The 24,609-nt window shown below is 38.2% G+C and overlaps 1 protein-coding gene across 7 annotated transcripts in view; it reads right to left on the bottom strand.

Moving 5' to 3' along the window:
* The window catches only part of Tasor2 (transcription activation suppressor family member 2), a 55,223-nt gene that overhangs the window by 26,619 nt on the left and 3,995 nt on the right, over positions 1 to 24,609 (bottom strand). For 6 of the 7 annotated variants that reach the window (XM_006254223.5, XM_039096362.2, XM_039096361.2 and 3 more), the window contains 9 exon segments: positions 10,847 to 10,989; positions 10,593 to 10,716; positions 10,484 to 10,503; positions 10,299 to 10,398; positions 7,383 to 7,483; positions 6,475 to 6,578; positions 5,093 to 5,165; positions 4,930 to 4,992; positions 1,004 to 1,717 (listed from right to left, as the gene is read on the bottom strand). In XM_006254223.5, the coding sequence (XP_006254285.1) occupies positions 1,004 to 1,717; positions 4,930 to 4,992; positions 5,093 to 5,165; positions 6,475 to 6,578; positions 7,383 to 7,483; positions 10,299 to 10,398; positions 10,484 to 10,503; positions 10,593 to 10,618 (1,201 nt within the window). In that variant the 5' untranslated portion in view covers positions 10,619 to 10,716; positions 10,847 to 10,989. 7 annotated transcript variants of the gene reach the window in all.

The following is a 24,609-nucleotide window of genomic DNA, read 5'->3' as shown; positions in this document are numbered from 1 at the left end:
TAGTGTATTGACCCTTTGCTTAGGAGTTCCCATAAAAAATAGGATAGTTCCCTACTTTTGGAGAAAATATAATAAACATAACTTGAGATGATACCACATAAGTCATACAGTTGGCCATACTGACTGAAGTTTATCTGTTAATAAATGGTGAAGATGGAGCGTTGGCTTAGTAGTTAAGACCGTATACTGCTACTCTGGAGGACCAGTGCTAGACTCCCAGCACCTGGGTAACAGGTAACTCAAAATGACTTTCAACCCCATCTCGGGGTTGGGGGTAGCAGTGGGAAGTGTTCAGTTTTTGATGTTATCTTCTGGTTTCTGTGGGCACCACTCCCAACTAAATAAGAAACCTAAATAACTTTAAAAATTGATTCTCAATTTTAAGGGGTACCATGAAGTCCTTCCAGTTTGTTTCTAGGCCACAACATACTCCATTTTAGTAGGATAGTTATAAAATTTGGGTGATCCTTTAAAAGCTGTTAGCACAAGCTGGGCATGATGGCCAATGCCTAAATCCCAGAGCACAAGAGGCAGGGGCAGCCTGTTTTGGGGCCTGCCTGGTCTACAGAGAGTTCAGGACAGCCAAACCTTGTCTTAAAAAGACAAAAACAACCAAACCCAAAACCAAACAAAAACCCATTAACACAAAGGACTAGAACTTGGGTCCTGAACCATTTCAATATCGGTTTTCAGAAGATCCCCTTTTCCTACCACCTGTCAGAGCAAATCAGACAGTCATCTTTCTAATATGTGAGAGCCATCTTTACTAGAGAAATGTTAACTTCCAACAGGCAGGCTTTTAAGATTTTTCTCTTTTGGTTTCCAGCTTTTATCAAGATCACTGGTTTTCTAGTTTTCATATACGTACAAATCACTCAGGGAAAAAAAAGTGGCATTTCTAACAAACTTCTAACCCTCTCTGCTAAGCTCTAGTTCACATGGATACAGTCAACAGGGTTAGAGGTGAAGTTGTGATGTTAATAATCACATTTACTATTCTTACCTCTTTTTCTCTGAGGAAACTGCCCTTTAGCCAGCTTTAGCGTTGGGTTGCACGACCTGTCTGTTCTGGGTGCAGTTCTTTTAGAAGTGGGGCGGCCCAGGCTCACGCGCTTACTTGGCAGTGTGATAACTGACGTGCTAGCCTTCCTCTTTGGCTGAACTCTCTGATTTGAAGATGGAGTCGATGGAGTCACACCTTTCTTCTTCACTTTCAACGTTCTCCCAGGCTTCTCTGCTGTTTCAGTTTCTTTTCTTATTTCCATCTCTGAGTCAAGAAATTCAGGATCTGGTGTCATAACTAATGAAAATCCAGCATCACAAACCCCGTCTGAAATACAAGGGAACTGAGGATGCTCTGGCAACAAATCCAAAGCAGCAGACAGATCCAGAGTATACCCAGCAGGGTCTGAAAAATAACACTTCAACTGAGCCAAGGACTCCGAAGGGCACGTTTCAAGTGCGGGAGCCAAGTCAAAAGCGTGGGGCAGTCCCCCAGTGGGTGCAGCATCTTTCAGTCCATCCTGAGGAGGAGCCATCAAGGAAAGGCTTTTGTCCACCTTGTACAGGTCTTGAAAACTATGTTTTACTAAGATGTTTGGAGGGATTGCTTCTTCAGAAAGTGACTTCTTTGCTTCTAGAAGTGCATAACTAAGGGCAGGTAAAATAGGTATCACTTTTAAAGAGATGCCATCTTCAACTTTCAAGTCCTTTGATCCTAAAATATATACACACATACATCAAAAATTCAATCAAGACACACAGGGAAAAAATGCTACAGACATCAAATGTATTACCAGGCTAAATACATTATTGTATTTAGATGAAAACATAAAGGGCAACTAGTAAGAGTTTTATGGATATAAAGAACATCTCTGTGCATTTATATCACACACACAGAAAAAGATTTGATATGCAAATAACTGTTCCAAGAGTAAACAACCCTGCCTCCAGCTCCACCTCACAAGGGGCTGAGACAGAGCCCGGTGGACACTGACGGTCGCAGCAATGCCCTGACAACAGGCAGACTGTTTCCTCCTATGTAATCTGTATTTTACCTCATTCCCCTTATTCTTTGATTCATTTTGCTTTTTTGTTTTTAAATCAAACAAGTAATCTTACAAATGAGAAAAAGTAAAATGTTAGTTCTTTATGAACAAGATTCTAGAACATTTCAGTTATCAGTAATATAAACCTACAGAAACAAATGGAAATAGGAATTATGACATATTTTAAAAATTATCTCCAGAACTGTGAAATACTAGAAATTAGTCCTAGTTAAATACAATAATGCTGTAGCAAATACTGGAAAAGGCAAATGGGGCAAATAATAAAAAAGCAAATGTATTAAACAAAGCAAAAAGTATTAAAACAAAGTTTATTTCTTCACAGCTCATCATTCAAAGTACAAAAAGGAAAAGGAAATATAGGTAAGTCTGTATGTATGAAAGGGGCTGGTCCCCAGACAGGTGGCTTACCTAAGCTGTGGAAGTGCACCTGGAACTCGGTTAGGGCTAGGTTAGGGTTACCGCTTCCTCTGGGCAGTGGTGGTGCACACCTTTAATCCTAGCACCCAGGAAGCAGAGGCAGGAAAATCTTTGTGAGTTCTGGGCCAGGCTAGTCTATACAGAGTGAGTTCCAGGAGAGCCAGGACTATACAGAGAAACCCTGTCTGGCTGGGGAACAAGAAAAACAGAAGAATGAAACTGTCTCAAGGCGAAAGGTATGAAAAAGTAAGCCCACACTGTTTTTATTCATTTGCACAGCACCTGTGGTCTTCCTGGGTATAGCAATGGTTCTTTGCCGACCCCAAGAGGAGAGCTGAAGGCTGGGGTGTCACTCTCTAGAACAGATAGAGTTTAAGAAGCATGATGAGGGGGCTGGGGATTTAGCTCAGTGGTAGAGCGCTTGCCTAGCAAGCGCAAGGCCCTGGGTTCGGTCCCCAGCTCCAAAAAAAAAGAAAAGAAAAAAGAAGTACGATGAGGCCCTGTATCCAATCCGGGCAGAAAAGAAAGAAACCAGGAGGAGATAACAACATAAATAACCATAAATAAAGCTTTTAAGATCTTTGTACTTTTTATTGAATGATTATACACATATGTGCAAGAGCTGGTATTGAACCCCTCTGGAGATAAGAGTTATGGGCTGAGCCACCTAATGTGGGCTCTGGGAACCAAACTTGGATCTTCTAGAAGAGCAGCACCGAACCATTTCTGCAGCTCTAAAATAAAAAAGAAATCTAACAAAAAATAAAGTAGCATGGTATGGTAGTTGAGAACCAGCCCTGGATGAATCAGATTAATTTTGTACAAAGTGGTCTGTTTCCTCATCTTTGAAATAGTTATAAACAATACTTTAAGAATTGCTAAATGAATTATCCTTGGAAAAATACAAAACACAATAAATGTGAACATCCTTTGTCAATCTGTTTGTATAACTGGTTGTTTTATTTGTTCCAAAATATCAAAAAGTACTGTTCTCTTCTTTGATCACCAGAATATACATATATTTTTAAAAATCAATTCTAAGGGGCTGTAGAGATGTCTCATGAGTTAAAAGCAGACCAGAGGATCTGAGTTCAGGTCCCAGTACCCAAAGAAGTTCAAAACTACCCAAAACTCCTGTTCCTGGGGACCCAACATCTTCTTCTGGCCTTCAGGGTCACTGCATGCATGTGGTACATACATACATACATACATACATACATACATACATACATACATACATACATTCACGAAGGTAGCATACTCATACATAAAGTAAAATAAATCTTTTAAAACATCAACTTTAAAACTTTTTTGTACTGGCTATAAGTTTAAAGAAATATTAATTTTAGCATTATCTGTAAACACACACAGAATAAACAAAAATTGCTTTGTTATAAATTTATTTGTTCAGCGCTTATTTTTTTCAGATGTCTGGCATACATATGCTCTGAGGATATATACAATGCAGCCAAGATAGATGCTGGGGATGAAGCCCAGTGGTAAACAGCATACTCAGAATCCCAGCATCAGAAACCAAAAACCAAGTCCAGCACACTAACATATCTGTATATCAAGCATACCCAGATGTGGTGGCCACAGCTACAATCCCAGGTGATGTGGTCCTCAGGATTAAATCCAGAGCTTTATGCTTATGAGACTAGCACTCTTACCAACTGAGTTAACCGCATCCCACAAGTATTTTAATTGCAACATCACACACACCGTGTTACTGTATGGCTGTTTAGGCACTATATGATTTGACTTGCGGTAGTCTGAATTAGAATGTCCTTCATAGGCTCAGATGTTTCACTGTTGGTCCCCAATTGATAGCAGTTGTATAGGAGGTTTGAGGGTGTGGCCTGGATGGATGAAGTATGTTGTTGTGGGCAAACTTTGAGGTTTCACAAACCCTGTGCTAGTGTTCTCTTGGCTTGCAGTTCGAGCCCCATGCCTGCTGCCCCCATTCCATCATAGATCCTAGCTCTCTGGGGCCGTAAGCTCAAATAAACCCTTCTTTTTGAATGTTCCTTTGTTATGGTGTTTTACCACAGCAATAGAAAAGTCACTAATGTATGATTAATATTTTTGTCTAAGAGCCACATGTTTGTCCTCAGGGTCAATACCATGTTGGGAAGAAAGATCTATAGTCTACATAGCAAGAATAGCCATGGAAATTCTGAGTCATAGCTTTTTGACAGACTGTGGGAAAAGTATGCCCTAATGGATTCAATTTTGGATATGCTGAATTTTAGAAGTTTAGATACTATGCTAGATCTGTATGTGGAGACACAGGTCTGAAGCTTAGAGGCCACTTGCACAGACAGTTGCTTAGGGAAAAACACGGGTAACAAGTGCTCTGTGCTACTAAGTCATGGAGTAAGAGGAGGACTGGGAAGCACCTAACCCAGCAGGATGAGTGGACTGGGAACCACTGGAACCTCACCTGCTGCCTGAGGTGCCTGGAATAAATGCAAAGCATGTAGACCCAGCTGCTCATCTCCAAAGTCTGTAAGAGTAAGAATCAGGACAAAAGAAATGTAGGTTGTTGATCTTATGAAACAAAAATAAAAACATTAAAATTTTCTCCCCAGAAAGCTTGTCCTTACCTGGTTCTGGAATTAAGGCTGATGACGTAAGTAAAATGAAAAAGCCCCTATCTTCTAAGCATTTGATGAGTGCCTGAAACATAAAAATAAAAGTTAAATAATTAAATGAATAATTAAACAAATTAAATGAAAGAGGATAGTTCAATCTCATTACTCCTGGGAGAACTACCGTAGACTGAACAGGACTCATTTTTGAAAGGTGGGCTTTCATAAAGGTCTCCACTTATCAGTGCCACCCGCACCATTTGCAGCTACTGAGGGCTCTGCATATTATATAGACTGTTCTAATGAAACTAAAGTGATAGTCAGGACGGGCTGTCTCTTTCCACCCATGTGGAAAGGAAGCACGTGCCCCTGACCGGAAGTCATAGGGCAAACTATCACACAGAAAAGGGCAAAGCTGGAAGAAAGTGTCCTGAACAGCATTTAAATCTGGCCTTACTATCCAGACTGAGAAGTAAGTTATAAATCTCTCACTGACGAAGGCCATCTTAGATTAGTATTATTTGCAACTCAGAGTATTTTAATTCACACTACCATTAAGACAGGTCACTGTCCCAAAACACACACACGCATGCCTGGTTTATTTCACTTTACTTATGTCTTATCTATTGTAGGAACAGACAAGAGCTGACTTGCTTCATTACTGCCAATATTTGTATCATTTCCTTTGTAATATTCAGAAATTATCAAAAAAGGTAGCTCAACTCTGAGTGAAGCATCTATCATCACACAAAGAACCCTGGCTAACATGACAGCTTGTGTTCCTTTGTTTAAAAAATTATTTTATTATTTATTTATTCTATGTATATAATGCACACTGTAGCTGTCTCCAGACACGCCATAAGAGGACACTGGATCCTATTATAGATAGTTATGAGCACCATGTGGTTGCTGGGATTTGATCTCAGGACCTCTAAAGGAGCAGACAGTGCTCTTAACCACTGAGCTATCTCTCCAGCCCCAACAGGATTCTATAAACCAGTAGCTGTTCCTAAGTCTTATTTCTTCTATTATGAAAAGGAAGAAACAACTTGAATAAAACCCTGGATAATGCTTTAAAGTGGCTTTCGAAGAAGCATCTCAGAAGTGGTATCGTGATTAACGCAAATGCACTAGATATCTTATCAATGTATCAAGAAAACAAAGACTTTGAGAATAAAAGAAACTTGTTCTTTTAGTCAGGAATATAAACTGACTAATGAGACACAAAGGTAAGCTGAGACGTAGGGAAAATGAAAACGTCAGTTACAATAGTATGCCAGTTAACACTAGCAGTGAAAACCCTACTGGTAAGCTAAATTACTCAGTGAACACTTAAATACCAACTTCCTACTTTAAGAAAAAAATTAATAATTATACTTGAGATTAGTGATTCTTACCAATTCCTTATTTTTAACATATTCCATTAGCTTATCTATGTTTTCTCCTTGTTTGTTTGACAATTCAACTTCATATAAATCAAAGCATAAATCTTGACAACAGACTGTAGAGGGAATCAGAAATATAGAACATTTTAAATGTTAATTTTAAAAATTCCACAATTGTATCACATTTTGATCATTTCCCACTGCCCTCTCTTCAGGACATGTGCATATTGTACTTGTGTATGTACGTACATATGTACACAGAGGGTCTCACTATGTATTCTTGGCTGGCCTGGAACTTGCTATATAGACCAGAGTGACCTTGAACTCACAGAGACCTGTCTGCCTCACAGTTGGGATTGAAGCCACATGCCACCACACCTTGCCTCAGAACAAACAATTTTCACAATATTTAGTTTTTAAATCCTTTTAAAAATGTACTTTAATCCTAACATTTAAGAGATACAGAGGCAAGCAGATATCTGTGAGTTCGAGGCCAGCCTGGAGTAAGTTCCAAGGCAGGCAGAATTATGCAGAGACCCTATCTCAAAACAAAACAAAAAAAATTCTCTTACATTGCTACAAATTAACAAAATAAATGCTAGACAAAAATATCAGTGTTTCATGAATTACAGGACCCAAAATTTTCTCATATTTTGTTTATTTTTGTTATTTTTGTTTTGAGAAAGGGTCTCACAATGTTGCCCTGGTTGACCTGGAACTTTCAATGTAGACCAGGCTAGTCTTGAACTCAGTAATCTATTCGCCTGCTTCTGCCTCCTAAATGCTGGCCTCATATTTGCTGTGAACTTACCAGTACATAAATTCAAAACAATAAAAACTGTTGTGAATGTATGGACCACAGAGTGGACAATAACTGAAGACAGCCCAGGATATGTAGTATGCCATTACATCTGACAGACCTTTCTGCTCCAAGTAATTCCGTCTTCTAAAGGCAGCTTCTGGTAGGCTTTCTTTTAGAGAAGACACTTTCATTACATGCTTAAAATCTAGTTCCTGGGGCCTAAAAAACAAAAATCCATAAAGCAGTGTAATAAATACCGACATAAGCTTATCACTTTCTGACACAAATACAAACAGAAATATCATCAGAAAAAAGTACTTAAAGGGCTGGAGAAATAACTGCTTAGGAGAGTGTGTGTACTGCCCCTACTGAGAGCACGAGCTTAGTGCCCACACCCAAGGGGGGAGCTTATGACTCCCTCCTTTGGTCTCTATTGGCACCTGCACACACACTTACATACCCACACACAAAGCATACATATACGCAGTTATTTCAAGTCATTAATTTCTGGGATAGATTATAATTATAATAATTTATTGCATATTTATATTATATAGTGTTTATAAACAATATAGATTCTCACACATATGATCCACAGATGATGTATAAAACATGTTTACATTTTCTGAATACATGTATTTTTAGAATGGCCAAAATACCTAGCTGTATTAAAGAATTATGTATTCTGAAACTGAAAAATTTCAAAAAACTTATACTAAGATTTTCTGCAATATTGGGCCACATCATAAATTGAGTCACATGCAAATCTTCATTCTATCTTCTCTCAAGAATAATTTTTCTTTATAATTTATTTTCAAATAGTCTCAGACTATGTAAAAGTTGTAAAAACAGCAGAAACATCCCTACACTTTATTATGCTGCTCTCTGCGTGCTTTGATTTCTTTCTTTCTTTTTCTGAGAGGCATATCTGATGCCTTTTATGTCCAAATACTTGGGGTTTCCCCCCAAAAGAACATTTCTTTACACAACTTACCAAAAATTAAGAAATTAACAATTGTAGACTACTATTAACTTATCCAATTTTTGCTAAGATCCTCAAAAACCAAAACATGAAACCACTGACAAAAACAGATTGAGCAAGTTGCATATATGTTGTAGGATATTAGGTCACATTGTAAACTCTGAGGTTGTGACTTTTATTTACTGGAAAAACCAGTTTTTAGTTGTGGTGTGCTTCAGCCTTAGACCATACTTTTAATCCAAGAGCTTTCTGCTTGAATATTATAAACAAGATTAAATAAAGTCAAGAGAAGCAACCAACCAGTTGACAGGAAGTCAACATAAGATTACTAAGAGAGTAAGTGGGAATTGAGAGGATGGATAGAGACGCACAGGAGGAGAAGAAAGAGACAATGAGGTTTTTTTTGTTTTTTGTTTTTTGTTTTTTTTTGGTTCTTTTTTTCGGACCTGGGGACCGAACCCAGGGCCTTGCGCTTCCTAGGTAAGCGCTCTACCACTGAGCTAAATCCCCAGCCCCGAGACAATGAGTTTTAAGGAGGTTTTTGGAGATGACTGAGAGAGGGCATTCCTTCTGGGATATTGGCTGAGGACTTTGATCAGCCTTTCTGAGCTAGCAGGCTTCCACCCCAGCATGTGGCTCCAAGTTTTCATTAGTAAAAATATAATGATTGAGATTTTGCTTAAAAACAACACATATATACTCATGCACACACACATGCACATGTGTGTATACACCAGTAACAATAATAATCAAGAAAAAGGAGCTAAATAATCAAGAAAAAGATGCTAATCCTTTTAAGGAGGATATGGAAGAAGTTTGAGGGAAGAGAGCTGGGAGGGGCTAGAGGTAAGGAAGGGTATATGATATAATTCTATTTTAATTAAAAGCACATTTAAAAACTTAAAGAAAGCTGGGTAATGGTGATTTAGCCTTTAATTCCAGCACACCAGGAGGCAGAGGCCACCCTGGTCTGCAGAGCAAGTTCCAAGACAGCCAGGACTACACAGAGAAACCCTGTCTCAAAAAAACTGAAAGACCAAAACCAAGCAAACAAAAAACTTAAGAAAATAGATTTTCAGTTGTCTCTTCTGCAAAGTCTGCCTTTTTAAAATTTATGATTAATATGCAAGTTGTAGGAAAATGCTGAAAAATGGGCAAATAACCAAAATTTTACCCGTTTTATCATCAATTTGAATACTATATGCGATCATTTTTCCTAATTTAGTTTAGTAACTACACTGTATGGCAAAAAAGAGCTCTTCTTCTTTTAAAATTTTCTCACAAAACTCTTACTTTCCTAACTATGAGCTACACTACCTGTCTCTGCTCTGTTGTTATAAGCAGCCACAGGGAAAGGAACTCACAGAGTCCAATTACCACATGTCAACTAAAGTGCATCCAGGCTTTAGGAGTAGGGAGTACCTACTACTAAAAATATGAAGAGACCAAACAAAAAGATTTCTTAAAGATGGCCCTCACAGTTCCTCAGGAGAAAAAAAAAAAACCAAAACTTCACTATCATAATTCATCATATTACAAACAGATTTAACAGCCACTTTTAGTATTTCTTTCAAATAAGGGAATCATGTGACTATTAGAACATAAGATATTATAAATCTTATCTTAATGAGTCAATAATAGAATTGAGTGGCTATAATTTGCTGTATTATTTGCTCTCTGAACAAATCTGATTTGTTTTAGAGAAAAAGCAACCTTTTAATATAAAATAATCTAGGCAGGCATGGTAAGAGATCCAAGTGGCTCCAGTTAATCAGGAGGCTGAAGTGAGCCCTTAAGTTCCAAGCCAACCTGGGCAATGTAAACCCCACCTCAACTACAGCAATGTAAGTATTTTCTCTTTAAGAATTAGAATTTAGGTGATCTGTGTACTTGTACTCTGCATACTAGATCAGAGACATGCTAGCATAAAGCCAAGTAAAATCACTATTTCACACCAATCCCACGATTGAAGTGATTGAAGACGATGAAGTGAGCACCCAGCAATGGGAAAACAAAACCTGTATCAAGGATGACAGCCAACGTAATACTCACAGCTGTCCGGGAGCCTCTGTGCGGTAAGTAGACCGAAGAGTCACATCACACAGCACACAACCCTGAATAATTAACTGCCCTTTCCAAGGAGAGACCAGCGCTTTAAGAAATGAGGACAAAAGGCTGATTACATTGTGAAACATTTACTACAACAACAACAAGAACCTCAAGAACTAATTTCTTACCATTTTTATTGAGCTCAAGTCTAGAAAGAAACAAAAAGAGTATTTTATTAGAGAAAGAAAAACAAACCCAATAAACAAAGCATGCATTTATTATTTTATTATTACTCACGTGCTTTTATAAGTGGGTGCTGCCATCTTTTAGGTTCCTTGTACTGAAAAGCTACAATTATATAAGGACAGGTCTGTCTGGGTCATTTAATAACAGTGTTGCCTGAAAGCTCATAGAGGTAATTCTGAAAGAAGGAAAATAAATATTATTAGCACTATGGAACTGCTTATGAGGTGAAGTTTATCCCTACCTCAGACAAACCTGAAACTTAGGACATTAGATTAAGAAATATATTTTAGGTACAATTTACTCACAGTGATTTAGTTTGAAGGCACAAAAATGACTTCTTTTGCAAGAAACTTTGTAGGTATCTGCATCCACGTGGCAGTCATAGCCATAAGGTGGCCTAGGGTAGGTAATTACCTATGTAATTCTCAGACACAAACTTGAGTTTTCCCTAGAATGAAAACATAGGAATCATCAGAAGTCTTCAAAGAGCAACAGTGTTTAAAGGAAGGGTTACTTCAAAAGTAGCCTAATAGGGGTGTTTTTTCTCCAGTAACCAAAATTAAATTTACACTTCTTAGAAAAATCTTAGAGCCATTAATGGTTTTAATCACCCATTTGTACTTTAAAACTTAAAAAAAAAAAAAATAGCTGTGCTTGTGAATCTTTCTGAGGTTTTCATCACACAAAGGATACACACACACACACACACACACACACACACACACACACACGCGCGCGCGGTCAGACCAATTATCTTTAATGAAACTTCACTGAATGGTTAACTAGTGAATAATAGAAAATATGACAAATGAAATCTAAATTATCAAGATGAGTTTCTAAACCAAAGTATTAATGAACTGTAAATTACAGCAGCACCCTGAACGTCTTCAAGGAGAGAACATGTAATAAAGTGACTCATACGCAGGTACCCTTAACAAGCGAATGATCAGTAGAATTTCCCTAGGTAGATAAAACGAAGAACCAGAAGTCAAGTTTACTGACAATGAACGTGTAATTCAGGAGTAAAATGCTTGCCCAGTGTGGGCAAATATGGTAAAGACTTTAATTTTTATTCCTAGCAATAGAAAAAAAAAATCAAGTTTTAACATATGATGAAATGTCACAGAACAATTAAATGGGAGGACAATTACTTGCTGAGAAGCTACTGACAGATGATAGCTTGTGGAGGAGGGACCTTTCTCTTCAAAAGTGTGGTCCTAATATGTCCACGGCACTCCAGTGGGTGGCCACACTCATAATTGTGTGTGTGTGTGTGTGTGTGTGTGTGTGTGTGTGTTTATGTATCTCCAGCACAAACTGGACTTGGTGGGTTACTTTAAAAAAAAAAAAAAAAAAAGGACAGGAAGTTCCAGAAGGGACAGGAAGTAGAAGATGGATCTGAGGAGTAAGGAGTATATATCAAAATATATTAAATAAAATCTCAAAGAATTAATAAAAATATTAATAAAAAGGACCAAGGGCTGGCTTAATGATTAAGAACACTGGCTACTCTTCCAGAAGATCTGGGTTTAATTCCCAGCACCCGAATAATAGCTAGAAACTGAGTTTAACTCTAGTTCCAGAGGATCTGGCCTCCCCAGACACTAGGCACACACATAGGATACAAATATATGTGTAAGCAATCACTCATGCACAAAATAAAGACAAACCTGTATACTGTACACTATTTACATAAATGTCTAGAATAGACAGATCAAAAAAAGTAGGAAATAGTCAACTAGACTATTTAAATTAGTGGTGATTTTACAAATACTGGAGACACCCCCCCCATCATAGTTTAAATGGGTGAATACCAGCACACAGGAAATCAGCAGAAATCTAGCCACCATATATTATGATCCTTTTTGGTCCTCAAAGTTAGTTTCAATTATCTCTATTGCCTGCAGGCTATGTTTCAGAAACATGAAAGGCTGAACATTACAAAATGTTTAAAACACTGTGCTTGTCCACTTACTGAGAAACTATAAAGCACAAGTTCCTTGGCTAAGGACTTCAAATGTCATTTAATTCTCACAGTAATTCTACAAAGTTATCTATTTTCCAAACGAGAACACTAAAGCATAAAACTTTCATGTTAACCATAGTTTTAAACTATTACCTATTTATATCATTGAATTTATCAGCTTCTCTTTCACCCTTTTCTTCCTGCCTCCTTTCTACTCTTAGGACCACTGGAATCTGCTGAATGCCTTATACTCTTTTACCCTAACATTCCACAGTTGTCAAGTTTGCTCAGCTCTATCTTGTTCTCTATTCTATGTCATTGTGATGGTATAAAAGATCCATACCAAAGTAACAGTCTCTGGGCATTTATAGTCAAAACTCAATTATGTCTAAACTTCTAACTAAAAATTATGACCTGCTCAACACTAATGAATCTGGCCTTTATTATAGTCATCTTAGGGAACTGACTAAACTTTATTTTAATTTTGTAGAGAAGAAACTCACTTTCCTCAGACCTATATCTAGCTGGATTGCTCAGAGGGGTAACAGCACATCAATAAAGCTATTTTGACTATAAGTCTTAAAATGAAATATTTACTCTATTATAAATCTTCAAATAAAAATTATAAATATTAAAATAAAATTTCTATAAACTATAAAGCAACATACAATTTGGTTGTATTTATGGCTTGAAACAAGCTCATATAGAGAAACTGTTTTAATTGATGTGGAAATTTATATAGTTTTATCATTTCTTTTCTTTTCTTTTTTTTTTCTTTCTTTTTTTCGGAGCTGGGAACTGAACCCAGGGCCTTGTGCTTGCTAGGCAAGCGCTCTACCACTGAGCGAAATCCCCAACCCCAGTTTTATCATTTCTATTAACAAAGATGTCATAAGCAAAACCAAACTATAAAAGGTCACGAGTCCTTTCTTGAAAGAAAAATTAGTATAAGTCGATTGGAGATTTTATTCCTATTTAGATGGTTAATTTAAATAGTCATAGGCTTTTCTGTTATTTTACAGTCCTTATATGTTATTTCTAATTATTTTTTAGGTAAATCTGTCTTTGTTCTTCGTAACAGTTCTCTTCCAGAGGGCCCAGACTCAATTCTCAGCACCTGCTTGGTAGCTAACAACTGTCTGTAACTTCAGGGATCTTAACCCCTCTTCTGGCCTCTGTTGACACCAGGCACACATGTGGCACACAGACATAGTATATGCAGGCAAAACACTGGGACATATTAACACCTCCCCCCAAAATCCAATTCAAAAACACAAATGCAAAGCTGGGCATGATACACTTGGCAGAGGAAGTAGGACCTTCAGTTGACTCAAAACACAAACCATCAACACTTGAAGTACAAATATAGTGATCCATCTCCTATGGTGCAATCTGAACACTACTTAGCTCAGACTCAGCCTTAGTAAGCTGTAACTATAGACATTGCAACTTAAAAGTTTTTGCTTTACACATCTAAATTGTAACTGAAGTTTAATCATTCTACTTTAGACTTGGCACGTTATTTTTTAATCCTTGCATTATTCAAATGCTCATTTCTCTGCTCCAATATCTGGTTGCGATCAGGATGTGGCACTGTTATTCCAGTTATCTCCTGTCTCAGTGTTGTAAAAACACAACTCTATTTATTTCCTACTTTGGAGAGAAAGAGAGAGCACAAGAGCAGCTAATGATGGAGCAGAGGTGAGAACAGGGCTGGACTTCCAAGTCCAGCAAGGATTGGGATAGAGAGGAGAGATCTGGCCATGAGGTGAGGGACCAGTATGAGAAAAGGAATGAAGCAGAGAGCCAGATCAATACTAAAATGCAAGGGTCTAAGAGGTGTTGGCTCAGAAGCAGATCTATTAGTTTGGAGGATGAGAATAAGAGGTGTTGGCTCGGAAGCAGATCTATTAGTTTGAGGATTAGAGTAAGAGGTGTTGGCTCAGAAGCAGATCTATTAGTTTGGAGGATTAGAAGAGATTAACACTTGCTCAGTTGTTGTGTTATAAAACTTATTTACACAACACCCAGGTGCTCTAACACACCCAGCATCAGGGGTGAGGAGGCCACAACTGCCCATACACCAGGAGTACCTGGGTCACCCGGGATGCAGGGACACCCACCGAGCCAGTGTCTCAGGTTCCCTTCCAGTCTGAACCACGACTCTGAGCAGACCTTGAGCACTGGCTCCACACCCAGTCCCACAACACCCAGAGGAAGCCCAGCTCCCAGGTGCTCTAACACATCAAGGATCAGAGGTGCTCTGAAACAAGATCACAGGATCACAGAGGAGCTTGATTTCCAGAAAAATCAGACACAACCTGGATCTCAGGATCACAGGATCACAGAGACAGTTGGTCTCTGAGGAGTTCTGACACAACCAGGAACACAGGAGGGACAGGCTGCAATCAGAGACAGCAAGAGCAGGTAACACTAGAGATAACCAGATGGCCAGAGGCATGTGCAACAACATAAGCAACAGAAACAAGGCTACTTGGCATCATCAGAACCCAATTCTCTCACTACAGCAAGTCCTGGATACCCCAACACACCAGAAAGGCAAGATCTGAACTTAAAAATCACATCTCATGATGATGATAGAGGACTTTAGGAAGGACATAAATAACCCCCTTTAAAAAAATACAGGAGAACACAGGTAAACAGGTAGAAGCCCTTAAAGGGTACAGGAAAACACAACCAAATAGGTGAAGGAATTGAACAAAACCATTCAGGATCTAACAATGAAAAGAGAAACAGTAAAGAAGTCACAAAAGGAGACAACCTTGAAGATAGAAAACCAGGAAAGAGATCAGGAGTCATAGATGCAAACATCACCAACAGAATACAAGAGACAGAATGGAGAATCTCAGGGGCAGAAAACATTGACACAATAGTCAAAGAAAATGCAAAATGCAAAGAAACCTCCTAATCCAAAACAGCCAAGAAATCCAGGACACAATGAAAAGACCAAAACTTAAGGATAATAGTTATAGGAGAGAGGGAAGATTCCCAACTTAAAGGCCCAGTAAATATCTTCAACAAATTTATAGAAGAAAACTTCCCTGACCTAAAGAAAGAGATGCACATGAACATACAAGAAGAAGCCTACAGAATTCCAAATAGACTGGGACAGAAAAGAAACTCCTTCTGTCACATAATAATCAAAACAAAGAAAGAATATTAAAGGCAGTAAGGGAAAAGGGTCAAGTAACATATAAAGGCAGACCTATTAGACCTTTCATCAGAGACTATGAAAGCCAGAAGATCCTAGACAGATGTCATACAGACCCTAAGAGAACACAAATGCCAGCCCAGGCTACTATACCCAGCAAAACTCTCAATTAACATAGATGGAAAAAAATCAAGATATTCCATGACAAAAACAAAGTTACACAGTATCTTTCCACAAATCCAGTCCTACAAAGGATAATAGATGGAAAACTCCAAAACAAGGAGGCAAACTACACCCAAGAAAAAGCAAGAAAGTAATCTTTCAACATGCCCAAAAGAAGACAGCCACAGGACAATCACTTTTCCTTACATGAACAGGACCCAGCATTTTGCTGCATACAGGAAATGCACCTCAGTGACAAAGACAGACATTACCTCAGAGTAAAAGGCTGGAAAACAATTTTCCAAGCAAATGATCCCAAGAAACAAGCTGGAGTAGTCATTCTAATATCGAATAAAATCAACTTTCAACCAAGAGTTATCAAAAAAAGACAAGGAAGAATACTTTATTCTCATCAAAGGAAAAATCTACCATGATGAACTTTCAATTCTGAACATCTATGCTCCAAATGCAAGGGCACCCACATTCATAAAAGAAACTTCAATAAAGCCCACAGCACACATTGCACCTCACACAATAATGGAAGACTTAAACACCCCACTCTTATTAAAGGACAGATCATGGAAACAAATTAAACAGAGACACAGTGAAACTAACAGAAGTTATGAACCAAATATCTATAGAATATCTCACACTAAAACAAAATATACCTTCTCAGCACCAGATGGTACCTTCTTCAAAACTGACCATATAATTGGTCGCAAAACAGGCCTCAACACATACAAGAAGATTGAAATAATCCCTTGATTCCTATCAGATCACCACAAACTGAGGCTGGTCTTCAATAACAACAAAAAGGACAGAAAGCACACATTCACATGGAAATTGACCACTCTACTCAATGATAAGTTGGTCAAGGAAAGAATAAAGATAGAATTTAATAAAAAGGCACAAAATACTCAAAACTTATGGGGCACAATGAAAGCAGTGCTAAGAGGAAAACTCGTATCTCTGAGTGCCTCCAAAAAGAAACTGGAGAGAGCAGCTTGACAGCACACCTGAAAGTTCTAAAATAAAAAGAAGCAAATATACCCAAGATGAGTAGATGGCAGGAAATAATCAAACTCAGGACTGTAATCAACCAAGTAGAAACAAAAAGAAATTATACAAAGATCAACAAAACTGGGGAGTTGGTTCTTTGAGAAAATCAACAAGATAGATAAACCCTTAGCCAGACTAACCAGAGGGCACAAAGACAGTATCTAAATTAACAAAAATCAGAAATGAAAAGGGAGACATAACAGAAACTGAGGAAATTCAAAAACTTATTAGATCCTACAAAAGCCTATACACAACAAAACTGGAAAATATGGGGGGAATTTAGCAATTTTCTAGATAGATACCAGGTACCAAAGTTAAATAAAGATCAGATAAACCATTTAGCAGTCCCATAATCCCTAAAAAAGTAGAAGCAGATATTAAAAGTCTCCCAACAACAACAAAAAAAATCCCAGGACTAACAGGGTTTAGTGCAGAATTCTAACAGACTTTCAAAGAAGACCTAATACCAATACTCTTCAAACTATCCCACAAAACAGAAAGAGGGGATACTACCCAATTTTTTCTATAAAGCCAAAATTATGCTTATACCTGAACCACACAAAAACCCAACAAAGAGAACTTCAGACCAATTTCCCTTATGAATATCTATGCAAAAATACTCATTAAAATTCTCGAAGACTGAATCCAAGAACACATCAAAATGATCATCCATCATGATCAAGTAGGATTCATGCCAGAGATGCAGGGATGCTTCAATATACAGAAATCCATCAATGTAATCTACTAGATAAGCAAACTCAAAAAATCCCACATGATCATCTCATTAGATGCTGAGAAAGCATTTGACAAAATTCAACATCCCTTCATGATAAAAGTCTTAGAAGGATCAGGAATTCAAGGCCCATACCTAAACATTGTAAAAGCAATATACAGCAAACCTGCAGCCAACATCAAACTAAATAGAGAGAAACTTTAAGCAATCCCACTAAAATCAGGGAGCAGACAAGGCTGCCCACTCTCTCCCTACCTAGTCAGTATAGTATTTGAAGTCCTAGCCAGAGCAATTAGAGAACAAAAGGTCAAAGGAATACAAATTGCAAAGGAAGGAATCAAAATATCACTATTTGCAGATGAAATGATAGGATACTTAAGTGACCCCAAAAATTCAACCAGAGAACTCCTAAACCTGCTAAACAACTTCAGAAAATGACTGGATATAAAATTAAACAAATCAATAGCTTTCCTGTATTCAAAAGATAAACAAGCTGAGAAATTAGGGAAACGACACCCTTCACAATAGCCACAAATAATATAAAATATCTTGGTGTAACACTAACCAAGCAAGTGAAAAGATTTGTATGACAAAAACATCAAATCTCTGAAGAAAGAAAATGAAGATCTCAGAAGATGGAAAGACCTTCTAGTGCTCATGAACTGGCAGGATTAATATACTAAAATATAGTAATATAGTAAAAATGACTATCTTACCATCTTACCAAAAGCAATCTACATCTAAATTCCAACTAAATTCTTCACTGAGTTAGAAAACAATTTCCACATCATTTGGAGTAACAAAACACTCAGGCTAGCGAAAACAATTCTCAACAATAAAAGAACTGCTGGGGGAAATCATGATCCCCAACCTCAAGCTGTATTACAGAGCAATGGTGATAAAACTGCATGGTATTGGTACAGAGACAGGCAGGTAGACCAATGGAATAGAATTGAAGACCCACAAATGAACCCACACACCTATCTATGGTCACTTCATCTTTGACAAAGGAGCTAAAACCATCCAGAGGAAAAATGACAGCATATTCAACAAATGGTGCTGGTCCCACTGTTGGTCAGCATATAGAATGGAAATTGATCCATTTGTAACTTCTTGCACAAAGTTCAAGTCCAAGTGGATCAAGAACCTCCACATAAAACCAGATACACTGAAACTAATAGAAGAGAAAGTGGGGAAGTGCCTCAAACCCATGGACACTGGGGAAAATTTCAACAATGGCTTATGCTCTAAGATCAAGAATTGACAAATGGAACCTCACAAAACTGTGAAGCTTCTGTTAAGGCAAAGGGCACTGTCATTAGGACAAAATGGCAACCAACAGATTGGGAAAAGATCTTTACCAATCTTATATTCAATAGAGGGCTAATATCCAATATATACAAAGAACTCAAAAATCAAATAACCCTATTAAAAAATGGGGTACAGAGCTAAACGAGGAATTCTCAGTTAAGAATGTTTGTGAAGCACCTAAAGAAATGTTCAACATCTTCAGGGAAATGCAAATCAAAACAACCCTCAGACTCCACCTCACACCAGTCAGAATGACGAAGATCAAAAACTCAGGTGACAGCAGATGCTGGGGAGGATGTGGAGAAAGACAACTCCTCCACTGTTGGTCAGATTGCAAACTGGTACAACCACCCTGGAGGTTCCTCAGAAAATTGGACATACTACTACCTGAGGACCAAGCTATACCTCTCCTGGGTATATACCCAAAAATGTCCCAACATATAACAAGGACACATGCTCCACTATTTTCATAGAAGCTTTATTTATAATAGCCAGAAAAGCTGGAAAGAACCCAGATGTCCTTCAACAGAGGAATGTATATAGAAAACATGGTATATTTACACAATGGAGTACTATTCAGCTATTAAAAACAATGACTTCAGGGCTGGAGAGATGGCTCAGTGGTTAAGAGCACTGACTGTTTTTCCAGAGATTCTGAGTTCAAATCCCAGCAACTACATGATGGCTCACAATGATCTGTAATGAGACACACTCTCTTCTGGTGTGTCTGAAGACAGATACAGTATACTTATATAATAAATAAATAAATCTTTTAAAAAAACAAAACAAAACAAAGACAGTGACTTCATGAAAATTTTAGGCAAATGGATGGAACTAGAAAATATCATCCTGAGTGTGGTAACCCAATCACAAAAGAACACACATGACATGCACTCATTGATAAGTGGATATTAGCACAAAAGCTGGAATTACCCAAGATACAATCCACAGACCATATGAAACTCAAGGAGGACAATCAAAGTGCAGACGCTCCAGTCCTTCTTTAAAAGGGGAACGAGGGGCTGGGGATTTAGCTCAGTGGTAGAGCGCTTACCTAGGAAGCGCAAGGCCCTGGGTTCGGTCCCCAGCTCCGAAAAAAAGAACCAAAAAAAAAAAAAAAAGGGGGGGAACGAAATACTCACAGGAGGAAATAGAAAGTGTGGAGCAGAGACTGAACCAAAGGCCATCCAGAGACTGCCACACATAGGGATCCATCCCATATCCAGTCACCAAACCCAGTCCCCAATGAGAATGCCAAGAGGTGCATGCTGACAGGAACTTTATATAGCTGTCTCCCAAGAGGCTCTGCCAGAGCCTGACAAATAGAGACAGATACTCACAGTCAACCATTGAACTAAGAATACGATCCCCAATGGAGAAATTAAAGAAAGGACTGAGGTAGCTGAGGGGGTTTGTAATCCCATAGGAAGAACAATAATATCAACTAACCAGACCTACCCCCACCCCTTCCACTTCCCAAGTACTAAACCACCAACCAAAGAGTAGTACACATGGAGTGACTCATGGCTCCTTGTTCAGTATCAATGGAAGAACCCCTTGGACCTGTGAAGGCTCGATGCCCCAGTGTAGGGGATGCCAGGGCAGGGAGGAAGGAGTGGGTGGCTGGGGGGGAGCACCCTCATTGAGGCGGGGGTGCGGGGTGGGATGGGGGATTTCCAGAGGAGAAACTGGGGAAAGGGTTAATATTTGAAATGTAAATAAAGAAAATAACCAATGAAAGAAAAAAGAAAAAATTATTTAACAAAAATATAGTCTCTGTCTAGATTATTTGGGAGGTAGTTGGGTTAGAGAAAAGACTACCACTACTAAATTCTTTACAATATGAACTCAATAATAATTTTTAACACTTATTTTAACTGTCTTCTGAGTTGAGCCCCATCTCAGTCATCTCTACAGAAAGCTAGAAAGGCAGTAATTCTTGATACAGTCCTGTTCCTTGTTAATGTTCTAAACAATTCTAAAGTGAACAAATGTTTACCAAGCGTCTAATTTGCATGTGACTAAATCTGTAAAGTTTACATTTCTCCCAAGTCTTGGGTATGTCCTAGCTTTTGCCAATGCCACAGAGACTGACATCTATTTAATTCATGCTGGGTGGCAGTGGGGAATGCCCTTACTCCCAGCACTTGGGAAGTAGAGGCAGGTGGATCTCTGCAAGTTCAAGGCCAACCTGGTCTACAGAGTGAGTTCCAGGATAGGAAGGTCTACACAGAGAAAAACCCTGCCTCAATAAACAAACAAACAAACAAACAAAGTACCCTCCCTCATTGTACTACATTTATGGATTTTATGTTTGTTGCACTCAAGTTAACTCTGGCTACACTGAGTCTATAGGTCAGACACAAACTTGTTCCACAGAAAGATACTAGTTTGTTCTAGAAGCAGTAACAACACTGGGATGCTTTTATTCCAACTCTTTAAGTGCTAATAACACAGAAGTTATGCTTACAAGAATAATCTCTCTGAAAAAAAAACTTTTGAAACAAAAAGCAGAGATCATATAACTGCATCTTTAAATACAGTAAAATCACACACTACCCTAAGTTAGTAATTAATTCACTAAGCAATATAGTCTATTATAGAGAAACAAGTTAAAGGAACTCAGATTAGAAATCAAAGAAATGGGGAAAAAATATCAGTAATATAAATGTGAAGGAGTACATAGACCAAAAAGCATATTATGTTGTATTGACTATACAGAAGATAATTTGAACTCATTAGCAAATTATTTAAATACAGAATTATGTAACTTTGTGCTGTTTCAAAATAGCAAGTAGACTTAGATATTTCAATTTATCCAGTGGCAGTTGCCTTTTTAAGAAAGGAGTGAGGGACTGGAGAGTATATCCACTGAATTAAAAAATTATATCTACGGGGTTGGGGATTTAGCTCAGTGGTAGAGCGCTTGCCTAAGAAGTGCAAGGACCTGGGTTCGGTCCCCAGCTCCGAAAAAAAGAACCAAAAAAAAAAAAATTATATCTACAAATTATGACTTATCATCTGACTGAAAGTTGGTTAGACTGAGTTGAATATTCAACTTTAAGAAAATGTAACATATCTTTTTCATGGGTTTTTATGTGTTGGAGAGCTTGCTGTGGTATATATGTTAGAGGGCAACCTGAAAGAGTTGGTTTTCTCCTTCCATCACAGAGGTTCGAGGAATCAAACTCAGGGCCATCAGATTTGGCAGCAAGTGAGCTATCCACTGAGCTTTCTCGTCCCCTTGTCAGTTGATTTTTTTTTTATTATTATTTACTTCATGAACATGAGTACACTGTACCTGTCTTCAGACCCACCAGAAGAAGGCATCAGATCCCATTACAGATGGTTGTGAGCCACTATGTGGTTGCTAGGATTTGAACTCAGGACCTCTGGAAGAGCAGTCAGTGCTCTTAACGACTGAGCCATCTCTGTAACCCTTGTCCTTGATTTTTGATACAGGGTTCTTCTCTTTCTTTAGCCCCAGCTAACCTTAAACTTGCAGTGATCAATCTTTCTGTCTTAGCTTTCTAAGAGCAATATTTACTTTTGAAGATTGTTTTTATTTGTTTTTTTTTTCTTTTTTTTGGAGCTGGGGACCAAACCCAGGGCCTTGTGCTTGCTAGGCAAGCACTCTACCACTGAACTAAATCCCCAACCCCGAAGATTGTTTTTAATATTCCCTAAATAATCTACAAAGTTTCTGATCAGCCTGATACTTATAATTTTTAAATTTCTTTGTTTTTTTTTTTTTTTTTTTTCCGGAGCTGGGGACCGAACCCAGGGCCTTGCGCTTCCTAGGTAAGCGCTCTACCACTGAGCTAAATCCCCAGCCCCAATTTCTTTGTTTTGACATGATGCCTAAAAGGTAAATTGTTCAAGATCATATAATTTTGATTAAAATTATTTTAAAATGCATGTGGCTGTATGCATTCCCCCATCCTCTAGTATGATACTGCAGATCCAATGTGGTAGATAAATGCTCTATTACTGAGCCACGCTCCCCAGTCCTTTATGGTGACTTTTTAAAGACATCCATATAAACTGTGACCAATGTTCTAACTTAAAAATTTCTTTTAAAAAAGGGGTTGGGGGTTGGAGAGATGGCTCAGCGGTTAAGAACACTGACTGCTCTTCCAGAGGTCCTGAGTTCAATTCCCAGCAACCAGATGGTGGCTCACAACCATCTGTAATAGGATCAGATTCCCTCTTCTGGTGTGTCTGAAGACAGCTACAGTACTCATATACATAAAATAAATAAATCTTGAACGTATCTTACAAAGCAAGGGGCAGAACTAAGATTTTTAAACTGCTTTCATCTCTCTCTCTCTCTCTCTCTCTCTCTCCCCCCCCTCCCTCCCTCCCTCCCCCCCCTCTATTCCACCCCAAATGCCCTGAGCATAGAGGTGAAATATGTCCTGTATCAAAATGAACTAGACATCAAGAGTTGGGGTCAAATAGCTCTTCTCCTAAGAGAAAGTAGCTATACATTAAAGTGTGTATTTCATCAAGCAATAGTGTCTTGACAATTAACAAGAGATTTACTTCTCCAATTAAATGTTATATTTTATTAAACAAAACCAGAAGTATGCCCTAAGCACATTTCTTATGACAAAAGCAGTAATTAAATCAGAAACCAATTTTAAAAAGACAAAATGAAAAGCAAAAGGCAAGAAGAGGATATTGCTGGGAGCTTAGCACAGAATGGGTCAAGATCTGGTCTAGTGAGTGCTTTCTATAGAATGTATGCCTATCTTGACTCTAAGTTACTCTGAGGCCAGAAGCTGCAGGCTTCTAGATCTGCTGACACTTGTTGCTAACAGCTGAGTGACTAGGTAAAGGATTTATTGCTATTTCTCTCTTCACTGGCCTAGCTGGTTAACTCTCTGTGAACCAGAGAGGAAGGAAAGGAAAAGAATTAAAATTCTTTACATAGACAAATATGCAGAGACACACGTATATTCATACACACATTTACATTTTATTAACATTTCATTTACACGTTAACACAGTTACATTTTTATGGACCCAACAACCTGTCTCATACACTCCACAGTATTCATGCATGTTTACATACACACAAATACCTATATACTTACATTATAAACAAACAAATATATACATTTTAAAACTTCTTTTTAATTCCGGCTAGTGGAGAGGTGGTCAGTGGTTAAGGACACATGTTGCTCTTGAAGAGCCTCAAGTTCAGTTCTTGGTACCCACGTTGGGTGTAGCTCCAGATCCATCCTCTTCTGGCCTTCACAAGTATCTGCCCTCAAGTGCACACACGCTCTCATAGATACATGTAACTTAAAATAAGTATGAAATCATGAAAAAAACTTCCAGCCAGGCATGGTGGAGCATACTTGTAATTCCAGAAACTCAATATACATGGCAGTGAAATCATAGGTACAAGGGCGGTATAATGTCTCAAAAAGAAAATATGTTCTAACAGATACTAATCTAAGGTGGTGCACATACTAGACAAATACTCTAATGCTCGGCATTTACAGCCTTTAAAATATAAAAGTACAGGGCTGAGGACATGGCTCAGGGGTAGCTTGATCTTTTTTGAAATTTGGAATCAATTCTTAGTACCACAAAATAAACACACAAAATGCACAAGTGTATATACGCCACCTAGTTATATCAATAGTTTAGTGAG

This window comes from Rattus norvegicus, chromosome 17, assembly GCF_036323735.1.
Source record: "Rattus norvegicus strain BN/NHsdMcwi chromosome 17, GRCr8, whole genome shotgun sequence".
Taxonomy (NCBI): domain Eukaryota; kingdom Metazoa; phylum Chordata; class Mammalia; order Rodentia; family Muridae; genus Rattus; species Rattus norvegicus.
The sequence above is the reverse complement of the archived record's forward strand: the minus strand, read 5'-3'. Positions and strand labels throughout refer to the sequence as shown.